Here is a 13,448-nt window from a genome sequence, read left to right as displayed (position 1 = left end):
CCGCTTCAGGCATGAGAATAGACTTGTAAGTGGCTCATGTCTCCCAAGGAGTAAGACAATCTATACTCCGCCGCTCACGTTCGTCCAATCGATCCCTCCCATCCAGTTGTTCATGTCCATAAGATTAGCTGCATCCCAGTCAAACATATCCAGCAGTGTATTGTCTGCAGCTTCCACTGCTGCAAAGCCAACGTCCGCTGTTGAGTTCTGATGTGCAGTTGTAAGATCGTTCGTGACACCAGGCCCTGGTTGCGGTGTATCATCTGCGGCAAGTGATAGCAAGTACTCTAGCACTTCATCCAATGCGCCAGAGATCAACTCAGAAGCCTTTATGCAAAGCGCGTAGTTGGCGTTCTCCGGACGATAGACACCTTCAAGGAAAGTCACAAACACCGAAAGGCGTCGTATTGAGACGCGGCGAGCCAAATCGACAAACTCAACTCGGCCCATGGCTCTGCTTGCAGTCTTCAGCGCGTTGATGAGGGTTATCGCACTTGGTAACCCATAGCATAAGACCTTGTTTGAGTTAGTATCCAAAAGCCAGATAGATAGCTCGTATTGACCTACAGTACTTGCTCTAAAGTTATGGTGTAGATGGTAAGAAGTTCTATTACGCAAGCCACCAGATTGGATAGTCGTCTCAATTATGCTTGAGCATGTCTGAACCATTTCCGGTGAACAATGACTATCGTTCTTACCCATCAGGCGATAGACGTGATACAGGGTCTGCAGGTATGTGAGATAGACTTCCGCCAATCGCAGGCTTACCATGGGCGACAAATCAGCCTTCCAACATCCAGGATCATAATGGAGACGGCTGGGCAGCTGTTCCCACGTTTCTTTGCACCGACGTGCTATATCTCTGGTCACGATCGGAGTTGGTTATCCTGGACGGATTCAAGCAGGAGGGGTGTACTGACTTTAATTTGGATCTCGTCTCGTGGTCGAGGGGTCTCAATTGATGCATGAGCGTCTCTTCCTTGAATTGCGCGAGGAGATATAACGCTCGGATCCATGAGGCACTGATATTAGAGCTACCAGCGTACCAGCCCCCATTCAGTTCCAGTGAAGCCTGCTCTTGATCGCTAAGACCAGTGACACAGATTTGGTCATCAGTCAGCTCCAGTGGTAAGCGACAGTCAGCGTAATAGCCAGGGATTCTAGGCGGGCGATCGAAAAGCGTTGCAAGAAGTTTGTCCCATGTAAATGCGGCCACAAAAATCCTCCTACGACACTCAGCCAGGAAGAAAGGAACTTTGGCGATAGCCGCCTCTCGATGTACTTCCAGACCAAAGATATCGGCTGACAAGTCGCCAAGCCGTCGCCAGACAGCCGGACCTGCGGACGCGCAAAGTTTGATTAGTACTGAGCTCGAGAAAACATGGACACAGATCACTGGAGACCTACTGGAATATCCTTGGATGCTCGTGGCTACGCGCAAGTTTTCATATGACAACCAGAGTATCACATCATTCATTTCCATGGCTAGTTCTCGCGCGAGTTGCAGGCACCGCAAGTTGCACTGGAACATGGTTTGAAGAAAGTCGTGGCTGTCCTCACCTTCCGGAACGAGTGCTAGCCGAGAGGCTCGAGCAGCAATGGAGAAGATCAAACCAATAGTTTCCAGACGTAAATTCGGACCGCTGTAGAAACTTAGAAACTCAGGCACGGTGGTAGATGGAGTTATGGTGGTCTTGGAGACTGTAGCGCGTAGGATCCGATGGGCCATTGCCGACACAGCGACTCTGCTAGCAGCAGCATCAGTCGTTGCTCGCTGATGCAGAATGTCTTCGTGAATCTGCTCAAGGTCGGATATCACAGGCAGCACAAGATGACTCGGCACAGCAGCGATCTGACCTAAACCATAGTACTCTGGAAGAAGTCTCCTGATGGTTCCACAATGGTGAAGCTGCTCCAGGATAGAGATTATGGAGGCCAAATCTTGGTCGAGGGTATCATTGCCACGATCATCGTACATTCCAGTCGATATGACATGTTGTGTATTCGCGTCGTCGAGGCTCTGGAGTGAGAGAAATGGAAGCGTCGCAGGAGATGTTGTGCTGGAAGCAGGGACGGAAAATACTTGATTGCTGTGTTCGGCATTCCGTATGCCGGCATCCAGACGAGTGTTATCGTGGAGCGGTGTTGTGGTTACCGGAGGCGCCTGTACGCTCGCTTCCGTCAAGTCTATTCCAGTATCGTCCGACGATGACATCCGAGTGCGTTTCGATGGCCGTGTCAGAGGGGCAGGATGGTAATAACACTCGCTGCCCATGTTCCGACGGCGGCATCGATCACAGACGGGCATGCGGTGATCGCACCGCACTTTGCCTCGACGGCAAGGCTCGCAAGATGCCTGTTTACCATTCTTGCGGCTTGCGCTCGCCGACATTGTGAGTCGAGAGTTTTGGTGTGAAGTCGTCAGGACCACAAGGATCAATTCCGGTGCTCGTATTCCGGTGTGAGCGTCGTGTGTTTGAGCATCATGACGGCTGGCGTCAAGATCATCCCCGTTGGGAAGGTGAAGCTCGAGTCGCGAAGGTTCACGCCTGAACGCGAAGCCTTGATGAACGCTTGGTGCTTGTTTACATAGTCTGAATTCTATTGGAAACTAGTCATGGCCTGACCCTGTAGTTGGTATCTATACCTGAAGACATCTATACTTTGTTGGAGGAGCAGAACGTTTCTTACAGAGCTTTGGGGCTGAATTTCGAAATCGAATGATCAGAGAAGGCTTTCAATTATCGCCCACTTCAGTACTCATGCTGACAAACTCGGGCATCAAATCATAATATCTACCAAGGCACAACACCATCATCAGACACCATGACAGCATGCACATCCTTCTTCTCCCCAAGCACACTCTTGACCAACTCCTTAGCACCATCTCTCGGGTCCTTGAAGCCCGAGTTATCATTCAAATTAGTGGCACAATATCCCGGGTCCGCCGCTGAGACCACGAAACCCTCACCTTCCAACTGCAGCGCATACCCCAACATAATCATGTTCAATGCAGACTTGGTAGAGCGATAGATGGGGTAGTTGTTGGCCGAGTACAGAGTGTCGGGCTTGGAAGCGAGTTCCAAAGATGCAAGACCTGAAGAGGTGAAGGCAAGGCGTTTGGTGCTGCCTTTGCGGAGGAGGGGTAGGAAGGCTTCTGTCACGACTGCAACACCAAAGACATTGGTTTCGTAGTGGGAGCGGTAGATTTCGCGAAGGCTAGGTCCGCTACCGTCGGCGGCGGCTTCTTGCTGTTGGGCGATGCCGGCGTTGTTGAGCAGGATGTCGAGCTTGCCGTACTTCTCTTCGACTTGCTTGGCTGCTGAGGCGATGGACGAGTCGGAGTTGACGTCAATCTCGAGAGGTGAGAGGTCGGAGGCCGAGACCTTGACAGAAGAGTCGGCGGCGAGGGTCTCAATGGCTTTGTTGGCCTTGTTAATATCACGGCTACCAATCAGCACGTGGTGGTTGCCGGTAGCGGCGAGCTGTTGTGCGGCATAGTAACCTAGGCCCTGGTTGGCGCCGGTGATGAGAACAAGGGTCTTGGATGACGTTTTTGTGAAGACAGTCTTTCGAATAGATGAGAAGGAGCGTTTGAATCGATTTGTTTGGACCTTTATAATTCTCGTAGATATGGAGCTATGCGGCGGGTTTTGTTTCCCCGTTTGCCCCGCTATCTCCGTCAACTCCGAGTGAGATCGTTCGCTCAAAAGGGCACTCTTACGTCCGGGCGGACTTTAGACACTCTCCTCGTCTAGCCTCGTACCTTCCTTCAAACATCTTAAAACCCATTCTGTAGTGACGACGCGAGGTGGGCGAATACGGCTAGCCGTCTGAATCCTTGACTCTCTCGCTGACTCTTCTCCCGAAACAACCACATGAGTGATCTTCTCATCCTCCAAAGAGCTCGCCAGACGAGCACCTGCAAACAGGACTATTCGCTTGGCAGCCTCGAGAACCATGTCATCGCCAGCGACATACATTCGCAGGCCACGGAACATACAGCCTGGTCCCTCCAACACATCATCATCAAAAAGCTCATCCATGATCTCGTTAGCATCATAATCGTCATCTTCGAACTTGGGCATGTCGGCAAGTATCTTCTCCAGTTCCTCAATGTCAACATCTCGAGCAAAGCTGTCACCATAATCATCAGTGTTACCATTGAAGCTATCCTCGTCTTCCTCCTTGCTGAATAGAACGTGTCGCGGCTCGAACGGCAGCAAAACATTTGGTCTTCCAATATCTGATTTGGCTTGCTTGATGCATTCGAGCAGCCATTGCGGTCTGAAGATATTGCGCGTGCCGGCCTTCTTAATCGAAGCAACACGGATTGGGTTGCCTTCGGCGATGCAGATGGTCTCGCTGTTGGTGTGAGTCGCAACAATGTTCCCTCCATTGACTTTGACCAGTTGCTCCAGCTCTGCTTTGGTCTTGTTGATTGGTTTGGCAGCGCCTGTAATGATGTAGAAGCTCATGCCATTAAACAAGGCAGTTTCGGGCCCTGCGTAAGGCGTCTTGACCTGTTCATCAGCACCGATAACGGTAAGCTCCTTCTTGCGACTACGTTTCGCGCGTTTCTTTCTTGCATCGTCGACTTTGAACTCTTTTTCTTTCTTCTCGTGCTCTGCGCGAGACTTCAATGCCCAGAATGACTCTACATTCAGAGCCTGCTTCCAGTCTTTGTCCTTACGAATTGCGACGAAGCGCGGAAATCGCAGGGTACATCCGGTGCGGTATCGCTTCTCGCCTGTGATCACAGATGCAGCTTTGATCTGCAGCACAATCGACTCACTGGGCTTGATCCAGACATCGGGCATCTCGTATTGTAAGTTGTCCAGCCAACCACCAAGTTCGATCCATTCAAGTGGCGGGTTGTTCTTATCCCAGTCGTTCCATTTGCCGTCTGTCATGTGCCGTATCTCTGCATAGTCTTGAGCAGTCATTCCACCACCGACCTTACAGAATGACCACATCAGCTCGGGATTGGGACTACCCAGCGCGTGGGGAGGAGCCAGACCACAGAGGAAACTCGAAAGATTGCCTCCGCGATGACCGGATCCATAGTAGCCTCCGATAACGATGCAGTCTAGATTCTCGCCAAACTCGGTCATATACTCGGGTTTGACCTTCATCCAATCATTGTTGCGGTCATTGAGACGGTACGCCGAGCGTGGATTTTTCATGACGAGGCCTTCAGAAGCTTCTGCCACGACTTTGCGGAGCATTGGCTCGACCTCAGCGGCAGTAGTAACCTCGTTGTACTCGTGTATCTCTAGCCGACGGTACACATTATTGACGGCAGAGGCGAGCGCCTTTCTTCGATCACGAAGTGAGTAGTTGGTGAGAGCCTCACCATTCAGGAACAGGCAGTCGAACACGCGAAACAGTGGGCGTGATGCCAGTGAGTTGGGGTCTTCTCTATGTGCTTTGGCATGAGTCTTCAGGTGGCCAAAGCCTACAATCCTGTCATCCCTCATGTCCCACGAAATCATCTCGCCATCAAGGATGATGCTGCGAACGTTTTCATTGAAGGCGCCCCTGACATGGCGGGTGAGTGCTGACTGCTCTTCTTCGAAGCCTTTACCATAGAGATCGGTATAATCTTTGGCCTTGCGTGACCAGTAGTTGAAACGGTAATCTCCTGGTATTGTCTCATCATAGATCATATGCAACTGCATTCTCTCCCCATCTAGCTTCTCCTCGATCCAGAAAAAGGGGTCTTCCTCTGTGCATTGCATGTTGGTGACCATCTTCTCGACTGTATGACTCTGAAACTGTGCAAGTTGAGGTTGGAAGCATTGCATGATCTTGATGCCGGTATCATTACCGTCGAGTCTGAGTTCGGGATCAACGAGTTCCCAGCAGACACGTCTCAGACTGGACGATACATTGAAGAGATTTTCTGCATCTTTATGCCATGCCTCGAACAAGGTCTTTTCGGTGGCGCCTACCTTCATCTGACGCAGAATGATGCGAATCAACCACATCAACTCCTCACGATTCATGTTGATATAGAACTCGCGGAACACTGGTAGTTGTTCTTCCTCCTTGTGTTTGGAAGAGAGCCGATCAAGCAGATCGTTGACTTGTTCGACTGTCATGTTGCCAGGGCCAGAAGAACGGCCAGCGGCCTCACGACCAGCCAAGGTCTCGTAACACCTGCCAGCAAAGTCGCCGGCCATTTGACTGGTAGACTTGACACCGGGCAGCTTCCAGTGGAGCAGATTGTAACCATCCTCGCCATTTTTGTCGAGATTCAGAGTCTTGAGCAACAACTTTGCGATGGTGGCCTCCTTCAAGCCATACATGGGACGTTCACGGTCTTTCTCGGGCACGATGAGACGAAAGAGAGGAAAGATGTCGTTGCCGACTTCGGTACGCCATCTGTTGATAAACTTTTCGATGATTGACTTGCGAGTTTCCTTGACATTCTGAGTGTGAGTACCGCGTCTTCTTGCAAGAGCAGGGCCACCACGGCGTCTTTTGTTCTCATTGAGAGGGTTGAAGAGGTCGAGGAAGAGGTCGCGGAAAGGCAAGGTTGTCGAATGATTGTGAGGACGATTGGGATACTTTTCATCGAGCTGTTCTTCGGACATGACTTGTGGCCGCTGGGTTGCTTGAAGGTTGTCGTCGGCATCTCCGTCATCATAGTCATCTCGCTCGTGCATGTCGACATCTGAAGTAGGCATGTTGCAATGATGTTGCGAAGCAAGTTGAGTGCTCCACTACAGCGAGGTTTGTAGAGACGATTGATTGCAGCATCAAAGCAGCAATGCGAGAGAATCGAGCGGGAAGACGCGTTGTGATTGACGCGCAATCATGTGGAGTTTGAAAGTGGTCGGAAGATGGATGATGTGTTTGTTAAGTAGGCGGCCGGGGGTGCAGCACAGCCCGATCACAGCGACCAGGGCAAGAGCCGCGTTTGAACGTGCCTGCTCGATGAACGTGCCTTCCTGAACAAAGGAAAAAGTCAACCTCGTCGCACCTGCCTTCAAAGACCGATGATCTCAAGCAAAGAGAACGACTTTCGCATGGCCAATGGGGAGCCCTAGGCAGCATCTGCGTTCGAGTCCGGATGCCTCTCAAGCCTCACGCGACGCCGCTCTCTCAGGCGCCAATCTAGCCTTCATCAAGTCTCTGCCGCCGCGCGAGGCTCTTGCCTATCTCAACAAGCGCTCACCGCCGCGACTGCCCACCGAGAAACAGCTGCAGAGCGTCCCGCCCGCTCCCAACCATCCTGTCGCCCGCCATGACGGACCCGTCAGCGCCCGCACATCGCCGGACCACCTGAGGCTGCCCAAAAGACCACCGCACAATACCGCTGCTTCGGCGTCGAGCCTGACCGCTACCATCGCTGCCGCTCGCGCCGCCCCGAACCTCGTCAATGCCTCTTCTCGCCCATCTGTCAAACCTCCTGTTCGCGCCGCCGGAAATCTTCCTCCGCCGACGGCGCCCAAGAGGACATCTCCGGACAAACCGGATGTGACGCCTATACCATCGACAAGCTCGCTGGTCGAGCTGTTTGAGCCCAAACAAGCACGTTCATTACCCGCCATCAAGTCTCCGAAGCCGCTACGCAAGACTCTGCTCCTACGGAACCAGACCCTCGAGCCCATCACGACCCGCTTGGAGCAGACATACAACGAGAGCTCCGGCGATGAGGCCTATGAGTCCGCCCGAGACCACTTATCGCCCGACCAGCCACACAAGCCCAGTCTGCCGCCACCCCGTCGCCCCATTCCGCGAGCCGACAGCAAACTTCATGGACTTGCAGAGCCCGAGATCCATGTACAGCCGCCTTCTCGCACCATCTCGACCAGCAGGAATACAACCCGCTCTCCACCCCGTCGCTCGCTCTCCCCCGACCCCTCACATCTGTCAATAGCCACCACCAAGCCCCTTCCGATCATCTCTCGTAATTACTCGCCCAACCACCTGACAGACCCTGGTCATCCCTCCATCACTGCTGCTTACCACCAGCTACACCCTCGTCGCATGACTCCACTCAAGTCTGGTGACTCGCTCGCCAACGCCATCGTTGCTTCAAGTCTTGCCTCCTCCCGAGCTCCTTCACCTATGAAAATCCCGCCTTCGCAACCAGCTCGACGCACATCGCACACCAAGCTTTTCACCCGGACCCCGAGTCCCAAGAAAGCTATGCGCCACACCATGCGCAAACCCGCCTCTGACTCGGACAGCGAACAGGACGACGAGGATCCTTATTCCAAGCACAAGAAGAAGAGATGGGTCAAGAAGCATCCCAACAAACATCACGAAGGTGACAGGAAACGCTGGCGAGATGCTGTTACCCAGTCCGAACGGAAACGCTACGAAGGTCTTTGGGCCGCCAACAAGGGCATTTGCGTCCAGTATACTGCCGACGAGCTGCTCATACTCGCTGCGCATCCAGAGTCCAAGGAGAGCGATAGGATCCGTGCTGATGTCAGCGATCAGATTGCAGACATCGTGGCACGGGATATTTGGACGCGGAGTCGACTGCCCTTGCACGAGTTGGAGCTGATCTGGGACTTGGTCGATAATCAACAATGCGGACGTCTGCACCGAGACGAATTTGTTGTCGGCTTGTGGCTGATTGATCAAAGGCTCAAAGGCCGAAAGATTCCTGTCAAGGTCACCGATAGTGTCTGGAACAGTGTGAGATTGATTTCTGGCATCAAGCTGAGGAAAGCTTGATTCATAGACCCGTTTCTTGTATGTTTTCTCGGCCTGGCTACCTGTTAAGCATGGTGTTTGTTTCCTTTTTTGCCTAGCGGAGCGCAGATACCCTATTGATGTTTCCTACTTTCTCTCTTGATTCAAGGCTCCCGTGCTTGATGGCCATCTCCTTCACCTTGCGCCCCGTGACCTGTTTCATATGCTCGCGGGAAAAAATTGAATGTCGTCGCACTGGTGGAGCGAGAACATCCGCACCTAGAGAGCGAATCATTCGTTCTGGTCCCAGCATTTCCAACTGTCGAAAGGTCAGGCAAAGCACAAACCCGGTCGCTCTTGGCCGTGAGACGTGATGTATATATGGTGGTGTCTGGGTTTAATCCGCTATAGCTCAGAGGCCTAAGCACACTTTTATCATGAAACCGAGCAGGGACTGTCGAAACATCAATGTTCAGACTTATATGGGCATGAGAGTGAGAAACTGTTTCTATTTGGTCATGTGTGGCATCATGGAGCCAACCAAGACTCGCATGTATACATCTCGCTGCCAGCCAGCCACCCACCCATCAAAGCCATCACTCACGAGTATTGACAGATGAGTTTTGGGTATACCATCTTGTAACCCCCATCGCCGCTCTCACACTTGGTACCATCGCCCCGGTCATTGTACTCGAGACAATCGAACTCTTGGCCGTCCGCACACGACAACGAACCCCGCTCGTTGGTGTACTTTGCGCTATAAGCACAACTTCCATGTGACCCGACATCGAACGGAGGTAGAGATTCAGGGTACAAAGGTTTGGTCACTTGGTACCCTTGATATTCGACGACGAGTATTCGCTTTTCGGTAGAGCACACGTCGAAGCCGGTGCTGTCGTTATCGTCGAAAATGAGCCATGCGTAGGCTTCTCCTGTGAGACCCGGTTGCTGACCACCGGTCATGATGTACAGGTAACCATTGCTGCTCTTCGAGGGTGATGGCTCCGGTGCAGCTGCCGTTGATGACTCTACGGGAGGTGTCGTGGTCGTACCGTCGTTGTTGGACGTCTCTGCAGGGAAGTCGATGGCAAGCATGGATTCGATTGCAGCGTCGGCAGCATCATCATCTGCGGCTTCTTCGGTAGCAGTGGGCCATTGTTCGACAGTCATAAAGTACGCGGGCGCGATAAGTGCAGTGGCGGCAGTATTTGTGCCTTTGGCAGAGCACGCAGTCTTTGTGGCGCAGGAAGTCGTGCACGAAGCTCCGACGCACTGGGTAGAACACGAGGATGCGGTCTGGGTCGAACATTCTTCGTCATCGTCATCATCGTCTGCACCTCCACCCCCTTCTCCAGAGCTCCCACCATGTGGAAGACAGAAAAGACAGGGTCCTGAGCAGAAAAGCTTGCACTTCTGGCCGCAGCCACTGGTGCAGGTGGGGAATGCATCGCCCTTGTACCACGATGTGGGTCTTGTGTTGAGGACAGGGTCTTTGGTGGTTTGAGACCATGGATATGGAGGTAGGGTTACGGTGGACGTTATGGGTGCGAGCGTTGTTGAAGTTTGTCCTCCGGGGTATACAATCTCGGTCACATATACGGTCATGGTTATGAGAGGTAAGTCGATACTACTGGTCTGTTCGATGACCTTGGGATCTACTTCGCCAGATGTGAAAGTCTGACGCCAGACATTGATCTTGTCGGTAGTGACTTGATGGTATTAGCCGGATGTTATTTAGGAGCGTGATATGACGATATGCTTACCAGGTGGTATCGTGATGGTGGTCGGGATGGTATCGATGGAATGGCGAATGATCGTCGTTGTGGTGCCAAAGATATCGCTTGTCCTGGTCTGTACGTAGGTTTGCTTGATAGAGGTCGTGTAGAGAGGAAATGAAATAGTCGTCTCCGTGTCTAGCGACAAAGGAGGCATGACCAGCGTACAAGGAGGTTGACACTGCACTTCGGGCTCTGCAGCTTCCCACACCGATGGATCGATGTAGACTACGCCCCTCTCTCCATTGCCACTCCCTGTATCGCCAATCTCGCTGCCCATTGCTGAGAGCTCAAGCCAAGCACTAATTTCTGTCGTGTACCCACTGCAAACGAGTCAACTCACTGGGGTCATGCTTTCTTCGCCATACTCTCACCTTTGACTGTTCTTCTGAAGAGCTGTTTCGAGTCCGCTGTGAGTCGTTAATAAGACAACCATTGGGATTGGTGGTGAATGAACGCTTACCCTCCAGGACTCATCGCTTCCACGGCACCCTTGGTAAACAGATTGAATATCCAAAGTCGTTCGGTAAATTCAGTCTGGAAGATGCGATCTTGACAAGACTCCAACGGGACGCAAACCTGACTGTAGTCATCATACCAGCTGTAGATGCCTGCGCTATATATGAGTATGTCGAGCGAATTTAGGATTCGGACTCCCCAAGACATGGCGCAAGTCTTCGAGCTTGTGTCACAATCCGAAAAGGTAGGATCGTTCGCAAAGTGACCTAGAGTGATAGGCTCGGGAGCAGCTGGTCTAGTCTGGAAGTAAGGCGACTCTGTTTGCATATGTCCCATGTATACGTTCCTGGCTCCAGAGAGTTGATACTGATAGAGGACGCTATGCTCGGATGCGGTGCCGTACATCCAGACCGGCCCTTGAGACTCGATGAGGACACCTCCTCCGGAATATATGCTGATTTGACCACCGAGCGTAGGGAGTCCAGGGGCATTTGGGTCGAGGTCATGGTCGGCAACCCATGCCCAGACATTCTCAAAATATCCGGAAGACTGCGAAGTGATGTGGAGCAACATAGAAGCAGCAACACAATATGTTTTGGTGGTTCCCTCGGTTTCTGCAGGACAATTGTCATGCTGCAAATCAGAGCCTTTGGCACCGCCGACTCTAAAGTGCGAGTCCCACATACCCGCTGCAACACAGTGAGCTGACGATGTGGCTCTAAAGTCCTGGAGAGACTTACCTGAGCCTTGCGTGCTTTCATGTACCCTCCACTCCATCAGGATGGTACCTGCAACAGCGCCTTTGACGGTGAAAAGCATGTCCGAAATCTCTAGAACCCCTTTGTCGCCAGGCTCTCCGACTCTATGGACTCGTGAGCAAATAGTCAGTGCCCATGTCGTACAGACTACTTACTGGACCATGACCTTGGGGTTGTTTTGGTCTCCAAAGTATGAGCCTACAGCCATACTTGACTCACCAATAATCGCGATTGAGCCCGTGCCTTGATCGTCGAGACCACCGGCAGAAGTGCAGTCAATAGCGATATAACAATCTGTCACCTCCATGTTCTTCCAGGTAAATCCCCAGTTCCAGACAGTAGATACTGCAGTAAGACAGTTGGTGAACTTCAGGTTGGTAGCCGTGAACTGCTGGGTACCGGCACGGAAACCAATGTTTCCGCCGTTGAAGACAAGATCACCGACGAAGCCGCCAGATCCATTTTCCATGTAGATACCAACAGCAGTAGCGGAGCCTTCTGAATTGGAAACAGACATATTAAACTCCAGGTTCTGCAATGAAGTGGCTTGTGCGACTTGCCAATGGATACCTGTTGCCGCATATTGCTGACCAGCGTCCCAATTGGTGCCAGTCATGTCCATCATGTCAAAGACAAAATTTCTGATCTGGCGATAGAAGTTGTTTTGGTTGACTGAGCACAAAGAGTTTAGCAATGTGACGATCATGTGCTAGCGTTGCTTGACTTACTCCACCACTCTGCTCCGCTGCCCTCGGGTATGTATACGTCAGTATCGATCAAAGCAATGCCAGTGAAATCCGAAGAGCCTTTGATGACTGGTCTGTTGTTCGGATCACCCACAAATTGTGTGTAGTAGTACCTGGGGCATATCAGTGGTCATGTTCTGCAGTTGCTGTGCGTTTCTGAATTCTTACTGTATGATCGGAGTGCTGATAAGGTAGGTTCCAGGCTAGACACGGTTATTAGCGAAGAGTCATGGAGCTCTTGAAGGCATTACTCACGGGGAAATAAACCAGTCCCCCTTTGATTGTTGTCGAGTCGCAGTTCTTGCCGCATCTGTCGCCGTCGACCACCGCACGATTAATCGCTTGAGTATCATCTGTTTTGCCATCACCAACCGCGCCGTAGTCCCGGACGTTGCGATAGAATTTGTAGCCACTGCCAGCAAAGGGCATCTAATCGAGCAAAGATATTAGCTTGGTTATACCATCAGCTGATTGTAATCATAAGCATGCCTATCCATGTTTGATATTGGCCAGCCAAAATCCGTCTGCTCGGGCATACAAAGTGGAATTGCCTTGGTGGAGATGGCCGATAGTGGAGTTTTTGTCTGTCAGAACAGGGCCGTCCATAGACCCTTTGTCAGGAGCGACACCATGGCTATTCTTGGTATTGTCTACCATATAAGTGGGTGCCGGCTACGAGGACGTTAGACACGGAAGAGACATTTGGTGTGCTCAGCAGCATACCAGGGGTGGGCCAACAGGCATAGACGCGTTTACAACTGTAAAGGCTACAGCCGCGTGAACAAGTAGAGAAAGACTTCTCATGATCGACTGACCACGTTCTTCGAACGTGTCTTCGTCAACAAGAATGGAACAGCGACTTTGATGAGTCCGGGAATGTAGAATGTGGCACAATGTAACGAGAGCTTTCTAGGAAAGCGAGTGTCGCAGAAGGGGACACGAGCTTGCCTTCATATATGCGATTTCCCATCTACACAAGCCAGTCATCACGTTCGTCGGAGCCCTCGCTCTCTCTCTCGGCAGTAGTGGTGAGATGCGCCCATACAGCCTGGCTG

The 13,448-nt window shown here is 51.9% G+C and overlaps 5 protein-coding genes across 5 annotated transcripts; 1 reads left to right on the top strand and 4 right to left on the bottom strand.

Moving 5' to 3' along the window:
- Window positions 1-60: 60 nt before the first annotated feature.
- Window positions 61-2,392, bottom strand: M436DRAFT_35130 (uncharacterized protein; the record flags this gene model as incomplete). The annotated part of the gene is made up of 4 exons (XM_013576164.1): window positions 61-516; window positions 568-862; window positions 894-1,338; window positions 1,408-2,392. The coding sequence occupies 4 exons, from the start codon at window positions 2,390-2,392 to the stop codon at window positions 61-63; spliced, it is 2,181 nt and encodes a 726-aa protein (XP_013431618.1).
- A 403-nt stretch (window positions 2,393-2,795) lies between these two features.
- M436DRAFT_35165 (NAD(P)-binding protein) lies at window positions 2,796-3,551 on the bottom strand (the record flags this gene model as incomplete). The annotated part of the gene is made up of 1 exon (XM_013576167.1): window positions 2,796-3,551. A coding segment is annotated over one exon (756 nt), but the record flags the coding sequence as incomplete, so codon positions are not given.
- Window positions 3,552-3,737: 186 nt separating this feature from the next.
- M436DRAFT_36741 (ATP-dependent DNA ligase) lies at window positions 3,738-6,599 on the bottom strand (the record flags this gene model as incomplete). The annotated part of the gene is made up of 1 exon (XM_013576459.1): window positions 3,738-6,599. One exon carries the CDS (start codon window positions 6,597-6,599, stop codon window positions 3,738-3,740), a length of 2,862 nt encoding a protein of 953 aa, XP_013431913.1.
- Window positions 6,600-7,041: 442 nt separating this feature from the next.
- M436DRAFT_69352 (uncharacterized protein) lies at window positions 7,042-8,697 on the top strand (the record flags this gene model as incomplete). Its single annotated transcript, XM_013576851.1, has 1 exon — window positions 7,042-8,697. One exon carries the CDS (start codon window positions 7,042-7,044, stop codon window positions 8,695-8,697), a length of 1,656 nt encoding a protein of 551 aa, XP_013432305.1.
- Window positions 8,698-9,807: 1,110 nt separating this feature from the next.
- Window positions 9,808-12,822, bottom strand: M436DRAFT_10406 (pectin lyase-like protein; the record flags this gene model as incomplete). The annotated part of the gene is made up of 8 exons (XM_013576028.1): window positions 9,808-10,364; window positions 10,419-10,753; window positions 10,894-11,578; window positions 11,630-11,751; window positions 11,803-12,319; window positions 12,376-12,506; window positions 12,562-12,596; window positions 12,649-12,822. Coding segments are annotated over 8 exons (2,556 nt in total), but the record flags the coding sequence as incomplete, so codon positions are not given.
- Window positions 12,823-13,448: the final 626 nt, after the last annotated feature.

The sequence above is a fragment of the Aureobasidium namibiae genome (assembly GCF_000721765.1).
Source record: "Aureobasidium namibiae CBS 147.97 unplaced genomic scaffold scaffold_1, whole genome shotgun sequence".
Taxonomy (NCBI): domain Eukaryota; kingdom Fungi; phylum Ascomycota; class Dothideomycetes; order Dothideales; family Saccotheciaceae; genus Aureobasidium; species Aureobasidium namibiae.
This window is presented reverse-complemented; position numbering and strand designations above follow the sequence as displayed.